Genomic DNA, 16,574 nt, shown 5'->3' on the forward strand with positions numbered 1-16,574 from the left:
TATGTGAGTGTGTGCAAAGCTAGTTGTGGTCTATTCCCCACTTGAATCTCCTCATACAGTCCTGATCAAAAGTTTAAGACCACTTGAAAAATGGCAAAAAAAATTATATTTTGCATGGTTGGATCTTAACAAGGTTCCAAATAGAGCTTCAACTTGCAACAAGAAGAAATGGGAGTGAGACAAAACATTTTGAGCATGCAATTTATTGAAAACCACATTTAAACTGAAACAGGCTGTTTTACAGTTTATCAAAGGTTTAGGACCACACCTCCAAAAAAATCTGTAACCCCCCCCCCCCCAAAGCAAAAATCAAAGTTCCAAACATAAACTTGGTAATGGGTAGCTCCACCATTATGTTGTTGATACTTCAAATATTTGTTTGATGCAAGCACTTCCATGAGGTGAGTGGGAACATTTTTCCAAGTGATGAAGGCGGCCACATGAAGGACATCTGCTATCTGGAACTGTTGTCCATTTTTGTAAACTTCCCTTGCCATCCATCCCCAAAGGTTCTCAATTGGATTTAAATCAGGAGAATGGGCCAAAAAGAGTGGAAGAAGTCCCTTGTCCTGTGGGCACTGTGTACTGTAGCGCTATCCTGTTGAAAAACCCAGTCGTTACCACGCAGACGAGGGCCCTCAGTCATGCTCTCTGCAACATCTGGACATAGCCAGCGTTTGACGCGCATGCACCTCCTGTGGCACATAGGAAACATCTCAGGTGGGATCTGCCTGTCATGCCAGTAATGTTGGAAACCATCAGGACCATCAAGGTTAAATATTTTTCATCAGACAATAAAACTTTCTATCACCTTTCAATGTCCCATGTTTGGTGCTCTCTTGCAAAGTCCAAACGGACAGTTCTGTGGCATTCAAGGAGACGAGGCCTTTGAAGACTTTTTTTTTGTTTTTGAAGCCCTGCGGTCTCAGATGCTATCTGATGGTTATGGGGCTGCAGTCAGCACCAGTAACGGCCTTAATTTAGGTTGAGGTTCGTCTAGTTTCTTGACAGACAGCCAATTGGATCCTCCAGCTGTGGTTAAACTGAAGGTGATATTAGTCTCATTCTATGTCCTGTATATGTTATATACAAGGTGAAGTGCTGCATGAATTGTAACAATAAAGTTTCTGTTTCTGTGGAACACAGTTTTGGGCTTTCTATATTCTCATAGTTACAACTTCAATGAGAAATAGAGGGCAGCAAAAGACTAGTGTGGGATCCAGTCTGTGTAACTGAAGAAAAGAAGTGTAAAAGTCAGTTTGTGTGCTGAGTTTTATTTTATCGGCAAGTTTTTTTATTTTTCCTTTGTTTGTTTTTATCACTATCAGTAATTTCTCTGTTCATTTTTGTTATCTGAATTATTGTAGAGAACAGAATTACTAATTTAGCAGATTTACATGATGAACTGAAAAGCATGACATTATATTTCTATGGGTTTTGAACAGAAAATGGGTAAACACATAGGAATCATTTAGTGCTTCTCTTCCTGGAATAAAGTCTGATAACCCTCACTCTTCTTCCTACTGTGAGGCAGAGAGAGCTGGAGGTGAGTCAACAAAACATCCAGCAGAGAATCCAGGACAGAGAGAAAGATGTGAAGCTGCTTCAACAGGAGGTGGAGGCCATCAATCAGTCTGCTGATCAAACAGTGGAGCACAGTGAGAAGATCTTCACTGAGCTGATCCATCTCATCCAGAAAAGAAGCTCTGATGTGAAGCAGCAGATCAGATCCCAGCAGGAAACTGAAGTGAGTCGAGTCAAAGAGCTTCAGGAGAAGCTGGAGCAGGAGATCACTGAGCTGAAGAGGAAAGATGCTGAGCTGAAGCAGCTCTCACACACAGAGGATCACATCCAGTTTCTACTAATGGCCTGAGGAGGGCAGCAATACGCCACTGATATGACCAGTTTCCCGGAAATTCAGAAGAACAGCGGAAGATGCCACAACCCTTACTTGCTCGACGTGTTCATGTACCGTTAGCTCGCTTAACAGCGAAATTCTTTAGCTGTTGAAGCAACAGTGCGAGTTTATAAAAGAAAGGCTGACTGATGCTGAAGAATTACAGGTATGGAAAAAAAACCTCTGCCCGGGGCGCGATCTGATATCGTCGTGTTGGTGTTGTTCCCAGATCAACATAGTAAATGTTGTTCCAGGATCAACATTGCAAGTGACCAATCAGAATGTTGTGACGTCATACTTTTGCGACCTCGGGAAAAAGTCGCAAAAGTACCGCCGTAAAACAAAAAAGTGTACTTAAGCTGCGAGAAACCGCCTCTGTCCGCCGATCAACGGACCCTGGGGGTCACTGAACTAACACAGGTGTAGGACTCGTGTAGGACCCTGATCGGAGCTCAGTTTGTAGGCTAACAGACTAAAACCTGGCGTAGAAACGCTCCATTTCTTTAAACTGTAAACTTTGAGTTTTAAACATCCAGTGAAACACACACAAGTGACGTTAGCAGGAGATGAAATCACACTTTAAACTCACATGATGAGAAAAAACGGTCCACTCCGTGCAGAAACGGGACTTTACTGGATTATTAAATACTGCAAACTCTCTGAAGGCAGCTGTATTCATCAGTGGACCTGTACCGCCGGTGTTCCAGATCAACTGGCGTTTAGATCAACTGGCGTTAGTCGAACAGATGTGTGGCAGTCTTGCGTTTCAGGAGCTGCTACCGACAAACCAGCAAAAAAAACGCCAAATGTGTCATCTGTGACACTTGTGAGGTTATCTCAAACACACTCCGTCAGTCTTGATGCTGTTGAACAACAAAATGTATAAAAATGTGGCGAGTTTACCTGGTGATATCCTCACGCGCGACGCGATCGCGAAAACGGCAAACAAGTAATACCACGCCGATGTTGTTCACAGGAGAGCAAGAGTAAACGATCGGGAGACTCTTGTCGTTCCCTTGCACGGTTTATTTCTCCGGTTTCAGCGTTTTTGCTCCACAACTAAAGCGAGCAGTTTACTTTGTGCCCTAACATGGACTCGAGTCAACCAGCGCCACCTCTGGCCAAGTGCCACAGCCTACAGCCAGATCAACCTGTGACACACATCTGCACCACGTTTGAATTCGTTTCATGCACATTTGTACCTTTCAATTGTGTCTGTTTGTGCGTCATGCAAATAAACCTTTGAAAAGAATGAAATGACACTAATATTTCACTAGTGTTGTAACATCACATGTCGTTAGCGTAGTCTGTCTGTGTCTTTTCTCTGCAAACAAACATTTTAGAGTTGGTTGTTATATACAGTCTGTATAAGTGTGGTTAATCTAATAAACATTTGTAAGGAGATGGCAGTTACTGTGAATGTACAGCAGGTGATTAGTAATAAACAGTCAGACAATGACTCTGACAATCTCATTCAATCTTGCAGACTGAATGCACCTTCTGTGGAAAGTGGTACCACACAGTGTGTGTGGACGTCCCCTGTGCAGAAGGCGACTACAAATGTTGTGGGTGCTAAATAAACAGAAACAAATGATCCCTGTTGTCTTTGCTTACTGATGTTTTTAGTGTTGACAATCCACATTGCTGGAATTGCATCTGTCAACATGTTTGTGGGTAGATTTGGATGTACCAGGGGTAAGTGCAGCCACTCAGCCTCTACTCACTGTGATCATAGCAGCAGGTGCAGATGTGTCACAAGTTAATCTAGTAGTAGGCTGTGGTAGTAGTGGACTGACCTCCATTTGAAACTGCTCCAGCTGCTGTGTGATAGTGGATCTGCTACAAATTGAAGATCATATGGAAGTTTTGGAAATTAACCCTTGTATTATGTTGAAAAACAAAAAAGTGACATTGATTTTGTTGCAGGTAATTTTGACCCGTACTGTGTAAATCCACTCAGAATTGTCAAGAAACTGCAATAAAACAATAGCAACTTTATTTCCCATCAGATAAACATGTAGAACACAGACATACAACAGTTAGACTGCCCATAACTATTTTAGGAACAGTTTGGTTTTTCGTTCTTACAAACACATTTCTGTTGAACTTGCCCAACGTTCTCAGTTTTTCAATGCTCAACATTTTCGATTTTGTCCACATGATGGACAGAATGTAACGGTATGCTTTCTGCAGATGTGGTTCTTGCATTTCTCACAAAAAGTGCTTGTTTTCAAACAGGAATCTTCCTAACTAAGATTTAAAACAAAAGATTTCTACGTCTCCTCCAGTCTCACAAACAGATGACAAACCAAGCGACACACCTGAGTCACTGACTTTCTTAAATCCACTCACTCTCACTGGCTGTTTATTACTAATCACTGTGTAACTGCTGTGAATTCAAAGTAACTGCCGTCTCCTTACAAATCTTCATTGGATTAACCACACTTATACAGACTGTATATAACTCCAGCCATGTTGATGGATTGCCTATATTGGCTGGAAATATTCATTTCCAGAGAAAGGACACAGACAAACGATGCTTACAGGATGTGATGTGACAACAACACTAATGAAATATTGATGTGTCATATTTGTCCAAGGCGTATTTCATTGTTATGGAAAAAGAGAATATCAAAATCATGATGACCAATTGGAGTAGTGATTTCTATGAATTTGTGTATATAATTTGGAATTTTGTACAAATGTAGGCCAATAAGGAATATATGATATCATTTCATTCTTTTCAAAGGTTTATTTGCAGACGCACAAACAGACACAATTGAAAGGTACAAATGTGCATGAAACGAATTCAAAAGTGCTGCAGATGTGTGTCACAAGTTGATCTGGCTGTAGGCTGTGGCACTTGGCCAGAGGTGGCGCTGGTTGACTCGACTCCATGTTAGTGCACAAAGTAAACTGCTCGCTTTAGTTGTGAAGCAAAAACGCTGAATTCGGAGAAACAAACCGTGCGAGGGGAACGATGACGACGACAAGAGTCTCCCGATCGTTTACTCTTGCTGTCCTGTGAGCAACATCGGCGTGGTGTTACTTGTTTGCTGTTTTCACAATCGCGTCGCGCATGAGGATATCACCAGGTAAACTCGCCACATTTTTAAACATTTTGTTGTTCAACAGCATCAAGACTGACGGAGTGTGTTTGAGATAACCTCACAAGTGTCACAGATGACACATTTGGCGTTTTTTTGCTGGTTTGTCGGTAGCAGCTCCTGAAACGCAAGACTGCCACACATCTGTTCGACCAACGCCAGTTGATCTAAACGCCAGTAGATCTGGAACACCGGTCAGAGGAGGAGACGAGAGATTCAGCAGGTTGTTTACACTGAATAAATGGCTTATATCAGCATGTGCTGACCACTCAGTGCATTTTATCAACAACTTTAATATTTTTTGGGAATGCAGGCATCTGTTTAAAGCAAATGGATTTAATTTTAACAAGTCGGGGGTTAAACTGTTCACGTCCAACTTATTTTATTCCATACGTCATCCATCTGTGCTTGGTGCCAAGGCTGAGATAAACGAGGAGTTATCTCATAAAGAGGAACAAACAGTACTCCAAGAACAGACAAAGCCCAGCAGAAACCTTGAGGAGGAGCTCCATCTGCCCCCACCCGAGAAGAGCCTCAGAAAGGAGAGACATCTGAGGCAAGAAGAGGGGTCCCTATTTGCCTCCAACTCTCAAAACTTGCTTATGATCTTCAATTTGTAGCAGATCCACTATCACACAGCAGCTGGAGCAGTTTCAAATGGAGGTCAGTCCACTACTACCACAGCCTACTACTAGATTAACTTGTGACACATCTGCACCTGCTGCTATGATCACATTGAGTAGAGGCTGAGTGGCTGCACTTACCCCTGGTACATCCAAATCTACCCACAAACATGTTGACAGATGCAATTCCAGCAATGTGGATTGTCAACACTAAAAACATCAGTAAGCAAAGACAACAGGGATCATTTGTTTCTGTTTATTTAGCACCCACAACATTTGTAGTCGCCTTCTGCACAGGGGACGTCCACACACACTGTGTGGTACCACTTTCCACAGAAGGTGCATTCAGTCTGCAAGATTGAATGAGATTGTCAGAGTCATTGTCTGACTGTTTATTACTAATCACCTGCTGTACATTCACAGTAACTGCCATCTCCTTACACATGTTTATTAGATTAACCACACTTATACAGACTGTATATAACAACCAACTCTAAAATGTTTGTTCGCAGAGAAAAGACACAGACAGACTACGCTAACGACATGTGATGTTACAACACTAGTGAAATATTAGTGTCATGTCATTCATTTCAAAGGTTTATTTGCAGACGCACAAACAGACACAATTGAAAGGTACAAATGTGCATGACACGAATTCAAACGTGGTGCAGATGTGTGTCACAGGTTGATCTGGCTGTAGGCTGTGGCACTTGGCCAGAGGTGGCGCTGGTTGACTCGAGTCCATGTTAGGGCACAAAGTAAACTGCTCGCTTTAGTTGTGGAGCAAAAACGCTGAAACCGGAGAAATAAAACGTGCGAGGGGAACGACAAGAGTCTCCCGATCGTTTACTCTTGCTGTCCTGTGAACAACATCGGCGTGGTGTTAATTGTTTGCTGTTTCGCGATCGTGTCGCGCGTAAGGATATCACCAGGTAAACTCGCCACATTTTTATACATTTTGTTGTTCAACAGCATCAAGACTGACGGAGTGTGTTTGAGATAACCTCACAAGTGTCACAGATGACACATTTGGCGTTTTTTTTGCTGGTTTGTCGGTAGGAGCTCCTGAAACGCAAGACTGCCACACATCTGTTCGACTAACGCCAGTTGATCTAAACGCCAGTTGATCTAAACGGCAGTTGATCTAAACGCCAGTTGATCTAAACGCCAGTAGATCTGGAACAGCGGCTTTCCAGGACTTGATACCGACAAAGCAGGAAGTAATCAGTGTGAATACGTCGCCTACAAATGGCACTTTGTGGGGTTGGCTAAACACAACAATCTGTCATTCATATTGTTTTGAAAAAGAAACATAAAATAACCTCAGAGTTTAACTGGTGATACTCCCACGCGTAAGCATACCGCGAATACAGCAATAAGCAAATAACAGTGCCTATTCAAAACAGGCGAAAGTTAATTAACAGTATAGAAAATGTTCTAGTCTTCATTATTATTTTCCCACATATTGTTATTACTCTGATGTGACCTGAGGGTTGTCAAACTGACAGACAAAGCGTCCAGTTTACATCAAAAGCAGAGTCCACTCCACTAGTGGTACCTGTGGGGAAGTGCCATTGCCTAAACAATATTAACCTGTGACACACCTACACCTGAATTCCTAGAGCTTCCTGCTTTAGCAGGTATCGCTTATCAATAAGCAAGCTGCTGAAAGTAGTTTTTATTTGAGCAACGTATTCATAGTCTTGCTGAGATATATTTGCTTATGTGTGTTCTCCTATAATCACATTAGATCTTTTTCTTGTGTTCATCTAAGACAACCAACAGCAACATGAACTGTAATGAGGGGAAGGGTCTGGATGTCCAGCAGGTCTGTAACCAGGAGAGTAACTCCACATTGGACCCACAGGACCCAGAGCATCCACAGATTAAAGAGGGAGAGCAGCTTGTAGTGAAGCAGGAGGCTGAGGGCATCATCATCTGGACTGGAGAAGAGCGGCTCAGACTGCTGGATACCATCTGGAAACCTGAAATAACGACATACAGTAAAGGTATGCTAAACTGCCCTTAAAAATAATGAAGTAACATTTCTTTTTCTTAGCATAGCAGGAATCTGCAATAAGTAAAATTAATGCACCTCTGCAGACTGCAGTGTAAATGGTGGCTTGGTGGCTCTTTGACAGTAACTTTGACATGCAGCAGTGGCTTCACTGTTCTTTTACACAAAACAAACAATTATCCACACAAACTACATATCAACACACTAACTACACTCCAAACATGCTACACATCACAAATCTCTCACATCTCAAAACTCAATCTCTCTCTTCCTACCACTGACCTTAGACAGTAAATGTGACAATAGTATTCCGGAAAAAATTATGGGGTATATTTTTTATTTATCACTTTTTAAATTTTTTTTTATCACATTTACCACTTTTAACACAAAAATGGACACTCAGGGTTGTTTTGGGTTGAAATAGCATCTTGTTGCTATGTGTCATCTTAAATTGGTCAGGTGATTGGTTTACCATGGCTACTTTATTCTTCCTCAGTCAATCAGCAGCACCCGTGTGATTGTCCCCCCCCCCCAGCTCCTGGTTAAATGAAAAATAGTAACGTGTCCGCACCACATTTTCTTATTAGTAACTGTAACAGCGTTGTAAACATAGAAATAGTAATTAGTTATAGTACTAGTTACTGACAAAAGTAACAGCGTTAGTAACATTGTTACTTAACGCCATTATTCCCATCATTGCATTTTAAGGATGCAAAAAAATGTTAATTCATGTGAAAAAAATTCACCAGAATGCAAGAAGTGAAGTGTCTGCACCCCTACAGAGACACAAATCCAACAGCAGAAGTTTCTTTTTTTTGTCATCAGTTTAAGTTAAAGATTAAGTTTTTTTCTCTGTAGAATGGAAATGTGTGAAATTTAATTCGATCAATTCCCAGGATTAATTAATGGATTAATTTTTAGATTCAGTTTTCATAATATACAATTCAGAATTTCTAAAGTTGAAGTTGATCATATAAGAAGAGTTTTTTTCATGGTGTTTGGACGTGTGCAGTCAAAGTGTTTACCACGATATAAGAGGTCAGAGCCAGCATTCCCAAACTAAATTAAATTGGAAGAAAACCAATATCTTTAAAATTCATACATATTTAGTATCACAAACATCCAAATACTCAACAATTTGCTTCAGTGTCCAAATAATTTGTCACATTTGTACACTCTAAATTTCAGTGGTACATGTGAGCAACCTGTTCATAGTTCACAACCATTAAAGTACTGCTAATCGTTAAAATTAGAATATATTTTTGTCCACTTGTCCCTTCAGATCTTGCGCAACAGTGTGTCTTTAAGCAAGAGGATCTGCATGACCAGCAGGTGTGTAACCAGGAGAGGAACTCCAGTTTGAACCACGAGGACCCAGAACTCCCATGGATTAAAGAGGAACCAGAGGAACTTTGCACCAGTGAGGAAGGAGAACAGCTTTTATTGAAGGAGGAGACTGATACCTTTATGGTGACTTTTGATGAAAGTGAACATGAACCAAACAGAGACCAGCTCCTTTCTCACAACTCTCCTGCACCAGAGAGCCAGCATCAAGGAGGAAATGAGCATGTGGAATCAGAATCTACTAGAAAACCAGAGCTGAAGAACAGTAACAGTGTAAACAACTCTCCAGTGCCAGAGAATCAGTGTAAAACTGGCAAAAGTAAAAAGTCTCTAAATTGTGACACTTGTGGAAAGACTTTTCAGTACGAATGTCACTTGACAAAACATGTAAGAATTCACACAGGTGAGAAGCCTTTTTTTTGTAGCACCTGTGGGAAATGTTTTGGTCAGAAATCAGGACTGGAAACTCACATGAAAATTCACACAGGTGAGAAGCCACATTTTTGCAGTATCTGTGGAAAAGGATTCAGTCAGATGATAAACCTGAAAACTCATATGAGAGTCCACACAGGTGAAAAGCCATATTGTTGTAGCACATGTGGAAAAACCTTTAGTGCCTTGTCAGCCTTCAAAACCCACATTAGAATTCACACAGGTGAGAAGCCATATTGTTGTAAGACTTGTGGGAAACGATTCACTCAGAAATCTGGACTGGAACATCATATGAAAATTCACACAGGTGAGAAGCCACATTCTTGCATTACCTGTGGGAAAAGCTTCAGTCGTATGAAGTCCTTGAAAACTCACATGCGAATTCATACAGGTGAGAAGCCACATTCTTGCATTACCTGTGGAAAAAGTTTCAGTCATATGATGAACTTGAAAACCCACATGAGAATTCATACAGGTGAGAAGCCATATTCTTGTAGCACCTGTGGGAAAAGATTTAGCGATTTATCAGGATTCAAAAAACATAAAATGATTCATACAGGTGAGAAGCCCCACCCTTGTAACACCTGTGGAAAGAGATTCAGTGACATGACGAATTTGAAAGCTCACATTAGAATTCACACAGGTGAGAAGCCATATTGTTGTAACACTTGTGGGAAAGGATTCAGTCAGAAATCTGGAGTGAAAATTCATATGAAAATTCACACAGGTGAGAAGCCACATTCTTGCATTACCTGTGGGAAAAGCTTCAGTCATATGACGTCCTTGAAAACTCACATGAGAATTCACATGCCTGAGAAGCCACATTCCTGTGGCAATTGCGGGAAAAGTTTTGTTCAGCTGATACACTTGAAAAGGCACATGAGAATTCATACTAGTTAAGTTTTAAAATGTGGAATGTACTTTATTATAGAAAAACAAGAATGGATAAATAATTTATTGACACTTGTATTCTATAGCCAAGATTACATCACTCTATCCAAAAGCTGGAAAGTGACACAAATAAGTAAAAGTCATTATGGATTTGAACAGTGTTGTCCGTTATTTCCCAATGTTTTCTTTATGTTTGACACTGCTTAGATGAAATCAGAAAATGTTGTTTTAATTATTTAAATAAACATATCTCTCTTTTTTTTTTTTTTTTTTTGCAAATGTGGGGTTTTTATTTCTTCCAGAGAGAGATATAGAATGAGAAGGATTTTTTTACTCAGATCTTAGAATGATACCGTCACGGCTGCGGTGGCAGACTTGTGGTGACTGTGAGAGAGGACCCAGACGCTGGCACTGTCTTGGACGTGAGCGAGCTTTATTTACACACTGGTGGCACAAACAGAAACATGGGGAGGAAAACAAAACCTAAAGGTGACCTAATTTGGTAATGACTAACAAAACTAACCTAAACAGACAACTGTGGTAGAAAACGCAGGGAAGAAACACAGATGGACAAGCAACGAACATGAGAGGACACACACTATGGCTGTGTCCCAATTAAGAGACCGCACGCTTGAAGTACACATTTTGAGTACGATTACGTCACCGCCACGGGACGACGGCTGTCCCAATTCGAAGTGTACTTCAAATGCATACTCCAAATGCGCCGTCGATTTTCCCAAATATCAAGCGTGGTCCGGTGCACGCTTCGTGGTCCCATATATCCCACAATTCATAGCGCAGCGGTGGGTGTGGATAATTTTGCCGCAAAATACGGCAGAAGGCAGAAAGGAGCGGCCGAAGACTGAACTGTCAAAAGTAAGTACTGAATATGATGTCTCTTATTTATGTGCGAATGTTTAATAATGAAGAACATTAAAACATTAATGTTGGCCACATGTTGGCAAAGTTATGTGACATTAGTGATGTTTTAAAGCCTCTACTTCAAAATATATATATAGTTGACCTTAATTTTACAGAGAATGTGATGATTTTATGGATAATTAAAGTCAGTCATATATCCACAAACACAACAAGCTGAAAGTCAGTGAATGCTGCTCGGTTTGCAGTCCTGAATATCACGGCACAAGCAGGATTCACTGCACTGTTAATGTTAGCTATGTTATATTGCTGCCTCTGTTCGGTGGTGTCGAGCCAAACGGACTTTAACGTGTGTTTGAACGAGCTGACGGTTCACTCGTTAAGCTGAAAGAAAGATGCTTTAATCACAGGAGTCACACATGTGTCCACTGTACCATCTGGGAACTCTTCTTGTTTAGCACTTTGTGTTGGATGTAAAAAGCAGGCTAGAATCATGGCGGTGGTCAACGACGGTCCAGGCGTGGGGATTTCTCTCATGGAAATATGCACATTATCTTTCTATTGGTAGGTGGCACAGTGCACTTGTGGCAAGTAAGCAAGCTAGAGGACTGGCAATCATGCTGGCTATCCAGTTACAGAAGCAACACATTAACAAGAGAATTCTGAGTAAAACCAAAGTTACTTTCCCTAGTAACTAGTTACTTTGAAAGTTATATATGATGTTAATGCAGCACTACAAACGATACCTACAGCCACGATTACCAACTATCGGAGTTGCAAAAAGGCACAATGAAGAAGGTGCCTAAGAAGTACAGGAAGCTGTCCATATCTGAGGCCCTGGAAACTGCCATGCAATGACTCACGTCCTTGGCCAGCCGCTTGAAGAGGTACACCAGAAAGATAGAAGGCAGGAGAATAAACCAGCTGTTCTCCACGGAACTAGCCAAGGTGTACAGGGGCAGGGGAACAATATGAGAACAGCACCACCAAGGCTGGAGACAGAACAATACTGGAAGAGCATATGGGAGAAGGACGCAACCCATAACAGCAGTGCTCAGTGGCTAGTGGATCTGAGGGCAGACCACAGCGACCTCCCCGAACAGGGTCCAGTAACCATCACAGTGGCAGATATCCAAGAAAGGGTCTCCAGTATGAAGAGTTGGACAGCACCAGGTCCTGTTATGGTTCGCGCCTTCTGGCTGAAGAAGCTGACTGCACTCCACGAGCGCCTGGCAGCACAAATGAGCCAGCTGCTAGTTGACGAGAGACACTCAGAATGGCTAACCGAAGGCCGGACAGTCCTGATCCTCACTGGGTCACCGACCCAGGATCATAACAGATACTTTTGTTACAAGGAATGTCTTACATAGCTTAGCATAATTTATTGTTGGAAGCAAGCTCAGCCTTAGACATCTGCAGCAGTATTATTAAACCATATAACCACTGAATTCTGCAGAATAACCACATTTTCTTTTGATACCTTAAGAACAGTTCAGCTGTAATAGTTTGGCTCATAAAAAGGTGTTTGGATGTGTGGTATGACTACGTCTGCTAGTAGTGGTTATAAAAAAATCTCTTGGCACTTGTAATTGTCAGCCAATGGTGAATAATTTGATAATTATAGAAGTAATAATATCTTCATCCAGGAAGGCGTGCAGAAAGGTGAAGACATATCCAGATGTGGTGGCCCAACTAGTTAAAAAACTTAGACAATATGTGGCAACCAGACAATATCAAATTTGTCAAAATTATTTTTAGTAGTCTTCACAGTATCAATGCCATTTATCATAAATTAAGTTTATATGACTTTTCATGAAAAGGCATTTACCTCTGCATTTCATTCCACTATGAACTGAAAAGAAGTGAATGACTTGACAAGAAGAAATTGTTAATAAATAAACAGCTTTCTTTCAGGTCACATTGAGATTGATGACATTAGTTTTGGAAAAGCACTTCAAAAATGTCATGAAACCTCCACTTTTTTGGTAATTTTTGTGTACAGTGCTTATCGTCTTACCTTGTCATTTACCCTTTAAAAAACTGTTTTAAAAGGTCACTTTTCAACTTAAAATTTAAAAAATTTAACAAACAAATACCAACTTAAGAGCTGTACAAAAATATATAATTTTACCACTAGATGGCAGAAGTAGCTTATTGCCTAGTGCTTGAATCCTTAAAAATAAAGATAACACATAATTGTTTTTAAACAAGGAGACTTTTTTCATCCATTCATCCAACCATTTTCTTGCATTTATCCAATTTAGGGTCCTATTAAAAAACATTTAGCCAGTTATGTGGATGCATGTGCACAAATAAGGAGCTTTTCTCTCTAAAAAAAACCTCTTAAATGTCCAACAAAAAAAGCTATATTGTGAGCTAGATAAGCTATTGTCTTGTTTTTGGTCAAGCTTTTAAATTGTTTAGACTCCCATACCTGTAACTTTCACTTAAGGTTCACTGAATCTTCAGTAACCTATATACAATGTTATGAAAAAGTATTTGGCTCTTTTATAATTTCTCATTTTTTGCATATTTGTTACACTTGTTTCAGGTCAAATCAAGAATAGTTTTAATTCAGTTGTGATGGAAAGTTTTAGAGCATAAACAACTTGTTTAATGTCATGCCAAAGCATCTCAACCCAATTTAAATCCACTAGGCCAGTACCAGGTGACCCTAAAGCCTTTTTCCTTTAAAAAAAAAACCATTTAGAGGTGGTTGGTTGTGTGTTTCCAATCATTGTCCTGCTGCATAACCCAAGTGTGCATATTGAACATAAAAAATGAGAAACAAAAGCATTGATCCCATCGTAGGATAATGGTGATATCCACTTGTTTGTTGTTCTGTTGGATTTCTTATGTTTTTTTAAACCTTCCAGGTAAAAGTCTAAAGAGCTTGGAAAGAAAAGCGTCTGGACTTCTTTAAGTTGCTTGAAGACGTTTCACCTCTCATCTGAGAAGCTTCTTCAGTTCTAGGGTCAAATGGTGGAGAGTCCCAGCTTTAAGTCCTAGGGGAGTGTCCCCCAAAGGGGGTCATGAACCCCCTGTTAATCCTCTACCTAATCACACGAGTCAAGGTGTTAAAATGGGTGTAGGTCACAATTAGCCAAGGTTTCAGGTGAACCCTAGCCCCACCTTATCATGTGATTTCTTGAGGGCAAAAGGCCCAGGGTGTGAGTGGGCATTAAGGCGTCTGGGAAGGGATCTTAAATCTGGATTATAGATGGCAGACAGTTGGTGTCGTAAACCACCGCCTCTGTTCAAAGATGGTCATTCACAGTGGTCATAGATGGCTTCTTTCACTCCTCTTTCAAACCATCTTTCTTCTCTGTCCAAAATGTGAACAAAAGAATGACCTTTAACCTTTAGATGCAGATGGACAGCCAAGTCTTGCCCCCTGGAGGTGTCTCTTATATATATGTTATGCCATGCTGTTAAGTGGCTGTTTGGTTTCTCCAATGTAGAGGTCTGAGCATTCCTCACTACATTGTACAGCATATACTACGATGCTAAGTTTCTGTTTAGAAGTTCTGTCTTTGGGATGAACCAGTTTTTGTCTGAGTGTGTGGGTGGGTCTGAAGTACACTGGGATGTCGCGCTTGGAGAAGACTCTCCTGAGTTTTTCCGATAAACCGGCAACATAGGGGATGGCAATGTTGTTGCGTTTGTCTTTCTGATCCTCCCTAGCTGGTGTTTGATCTTCTTTTCTGTGCCTCTTTGCTGACTTGACTGTTTTTATCCACAACTTTGATGTGAGCAGTGAAGGCTTCTACTTCTTGGGTTTTGATTTTGACCCCGGTGTCATCTACATATCTGTACCAGTGGCTAGGTACTCTGCCTTTAAAAGAGCCAAGAGCCTTTCTTTCCAATTCTTCCATGTAAAGGTTGGCTACAATAGGTGACACCGGGGAGCCCAAGGCACATCCATGTTTTTGTTTGTAAAAACCCTCGTTGTATTTAAAATATGTGGTGGTAAGGCAGAAGTCTAACAGTGTGCAAATCTAGTTGGGGTGAAGCTGGTTTTGTCTTCCTGCTGTCTTCTTGTAGTTGTTTTCTGACAGTCTCCACTGCTTCCGTGGTGGGTATGTAAGTGAAGAGAGAGACTATATCAAAGGACACCATTGTTTCATTGTGCGCAGTGTGAGCGGCTGTGGCGACACCCTCACGACAGTCGTGAGGATTTCAAACAGGTTTGAAATCCTCCCGACCAAGCGCTTGATGATCGGGAGCTGGTCGTGAGGTGTTAATCGCTTCTCGTTACCCCACGTATACTATGCGATGCACGACGCACAATGAAGGCCAAACTCGGGCCTATCACCAAAATGGTTGCACGACTCAAAAATCGGCACAAAATGGGCCAAAAATCACACAGTGTAAGCCCAGCATACGTTTCTGGACCTTGTTCGTGAAGTCGGTGGAGTTTTTGATGTGATTTGGGGTGTTCCCCACAAGGGGTGCTAGGATGGTAGCAAGGTGTTTAGAAATGCTGTAAGTGGGAGAGTTTATGCTGCTAACAATGGGTCTGAGTGGGATCCCGTCTTTATACCCACACTTGGGTATGCCATCCCCTGGGTATAGATGATGATATGTAGGTCGGTCAATGATTTTGTCCTTTTCAAATTCTTGAAGGCAAGCGATAACTTTCTTTTTGTAGCTGCTTGTCTGGTCTCGTGGGTATTGTTGACACTGAGGAGTGTAGTAATCTTTGTGTGGTAGTGGTCTTTGCTTAGGGAAGCAACGGCCTTCTTTTCTTGTATTGTATGGTTAGATGGAGGAACTTTAGCACTGGAGAGGGTGGCTGAAACATCCTAATTTGCTCTACTTCTGTTTGTGATATTTTATTCATTATGGTGGTTTCTGTGGCTGTGATGAGGTTCACTATGGGAATCTGTTAAGGAGAAATGGCAAAATTGAGTCCTTTGGCTAGTACTTTCTTGTCAGGTTCAGTGAGATTACTGTCTGAAAAGTTCTTCACCCATTTTCCTGACTGTCTTCAGGTGTGAAGTCTTCCTGTTCTTCTCTGTGTAGTGTAGGTTCTGATTGAGAAGTAAATGTTTTTGTTAGTAAAGTGTGGAATTTCCTGAGTTGTCTTTCTTAAATTTCTTAAATCTGGGACTCCCCACCATTTGACCTTAAAACCGAAGAAGCTTCTCAGATCAGAGGTGAAATGTCTTCAAGCAACTTAAAGAAGTCAAGACACTTTTCTTTCCAAGCTCTTTAAACTACGATGACCTGGATGACTGAAAACCTTCACAGGCATATCTTCCAGGTAAAATTTGAAAACATGGGTGCACCACCCCAGCTAAATCAACACAGGTTTTAAACTGTATAAGTTATCAGATAATTCACCTGAACAGTTTAAACAGAGCTTAAGTAAGATGTAGGCT

At 41.1% G+C, this 16,574-nt stretch overlaps 1 protein-coding gene across 3 annotated transcripts; it reads left to right on the forward strand.

Annotated features, from left to right (window-relative positions):
* Window positions 1-1,552: 1,552 nt before the first annotated feature.
* LOC308383524 (uncharacterized protein) lies at window positions 1,553-10,544 on the forward strand. 3 transcript variants are annotated; one of them, XM_080861560.1, is made up of 4 exons: window positions 1,553-2,063; window positions 5,424-5,667; window positions 7,495-7,636; window positions 8,927-10,544. In XM_080861560.1, exons 2-4 carry the CDS (start codon window positions 5,662-5,664, stop codon window positions 10,318-10,320), a joined length of 1,542 nt encoding a protein of 513 aa, XP_080717686.1. In that variant the 5' UTR covers window positions 1,553-2,063; window positions 5,424-5,661; the 3' UTR covers window positions 10,321-10,544. The 3 variants fall into 3 exon arrangements, with proteins under 3 accessions (XP_080717686.1, XP_080717685.1, XP_080717684.1); XM_080861558.1 differs by having other exon boundaries at window positions 1,559-2,063; window positions 7,402-7,636; window positions 8,927-10,543; XM_080861559.1 differs by lacking the exon at window positions 5,424-5,667 and having other exon boundaries at window positions 1,556-2,063; window positions 7,402-7,636; window positions 8,927-10,543.
* The last annotated feature ends 6,030 nt before the right edge of the window (window positions 10,545-16,574 follow it).

Source organism: Rhamphochromis sp. 'chilingali' (assembly GCF_963969265.1).
Source record: "Rhamphochromis sp. 'chilingali' genome assembly, chromosome: 16".
In the NCBI taxonomy this organism is placed as follows: Eukaryota; Metazoa; Chordata; class Actinopteri; order Cichliformes; family Cichlidae; genus Rhamphochromis; species Rhamphochromis sp. 'chilingali'.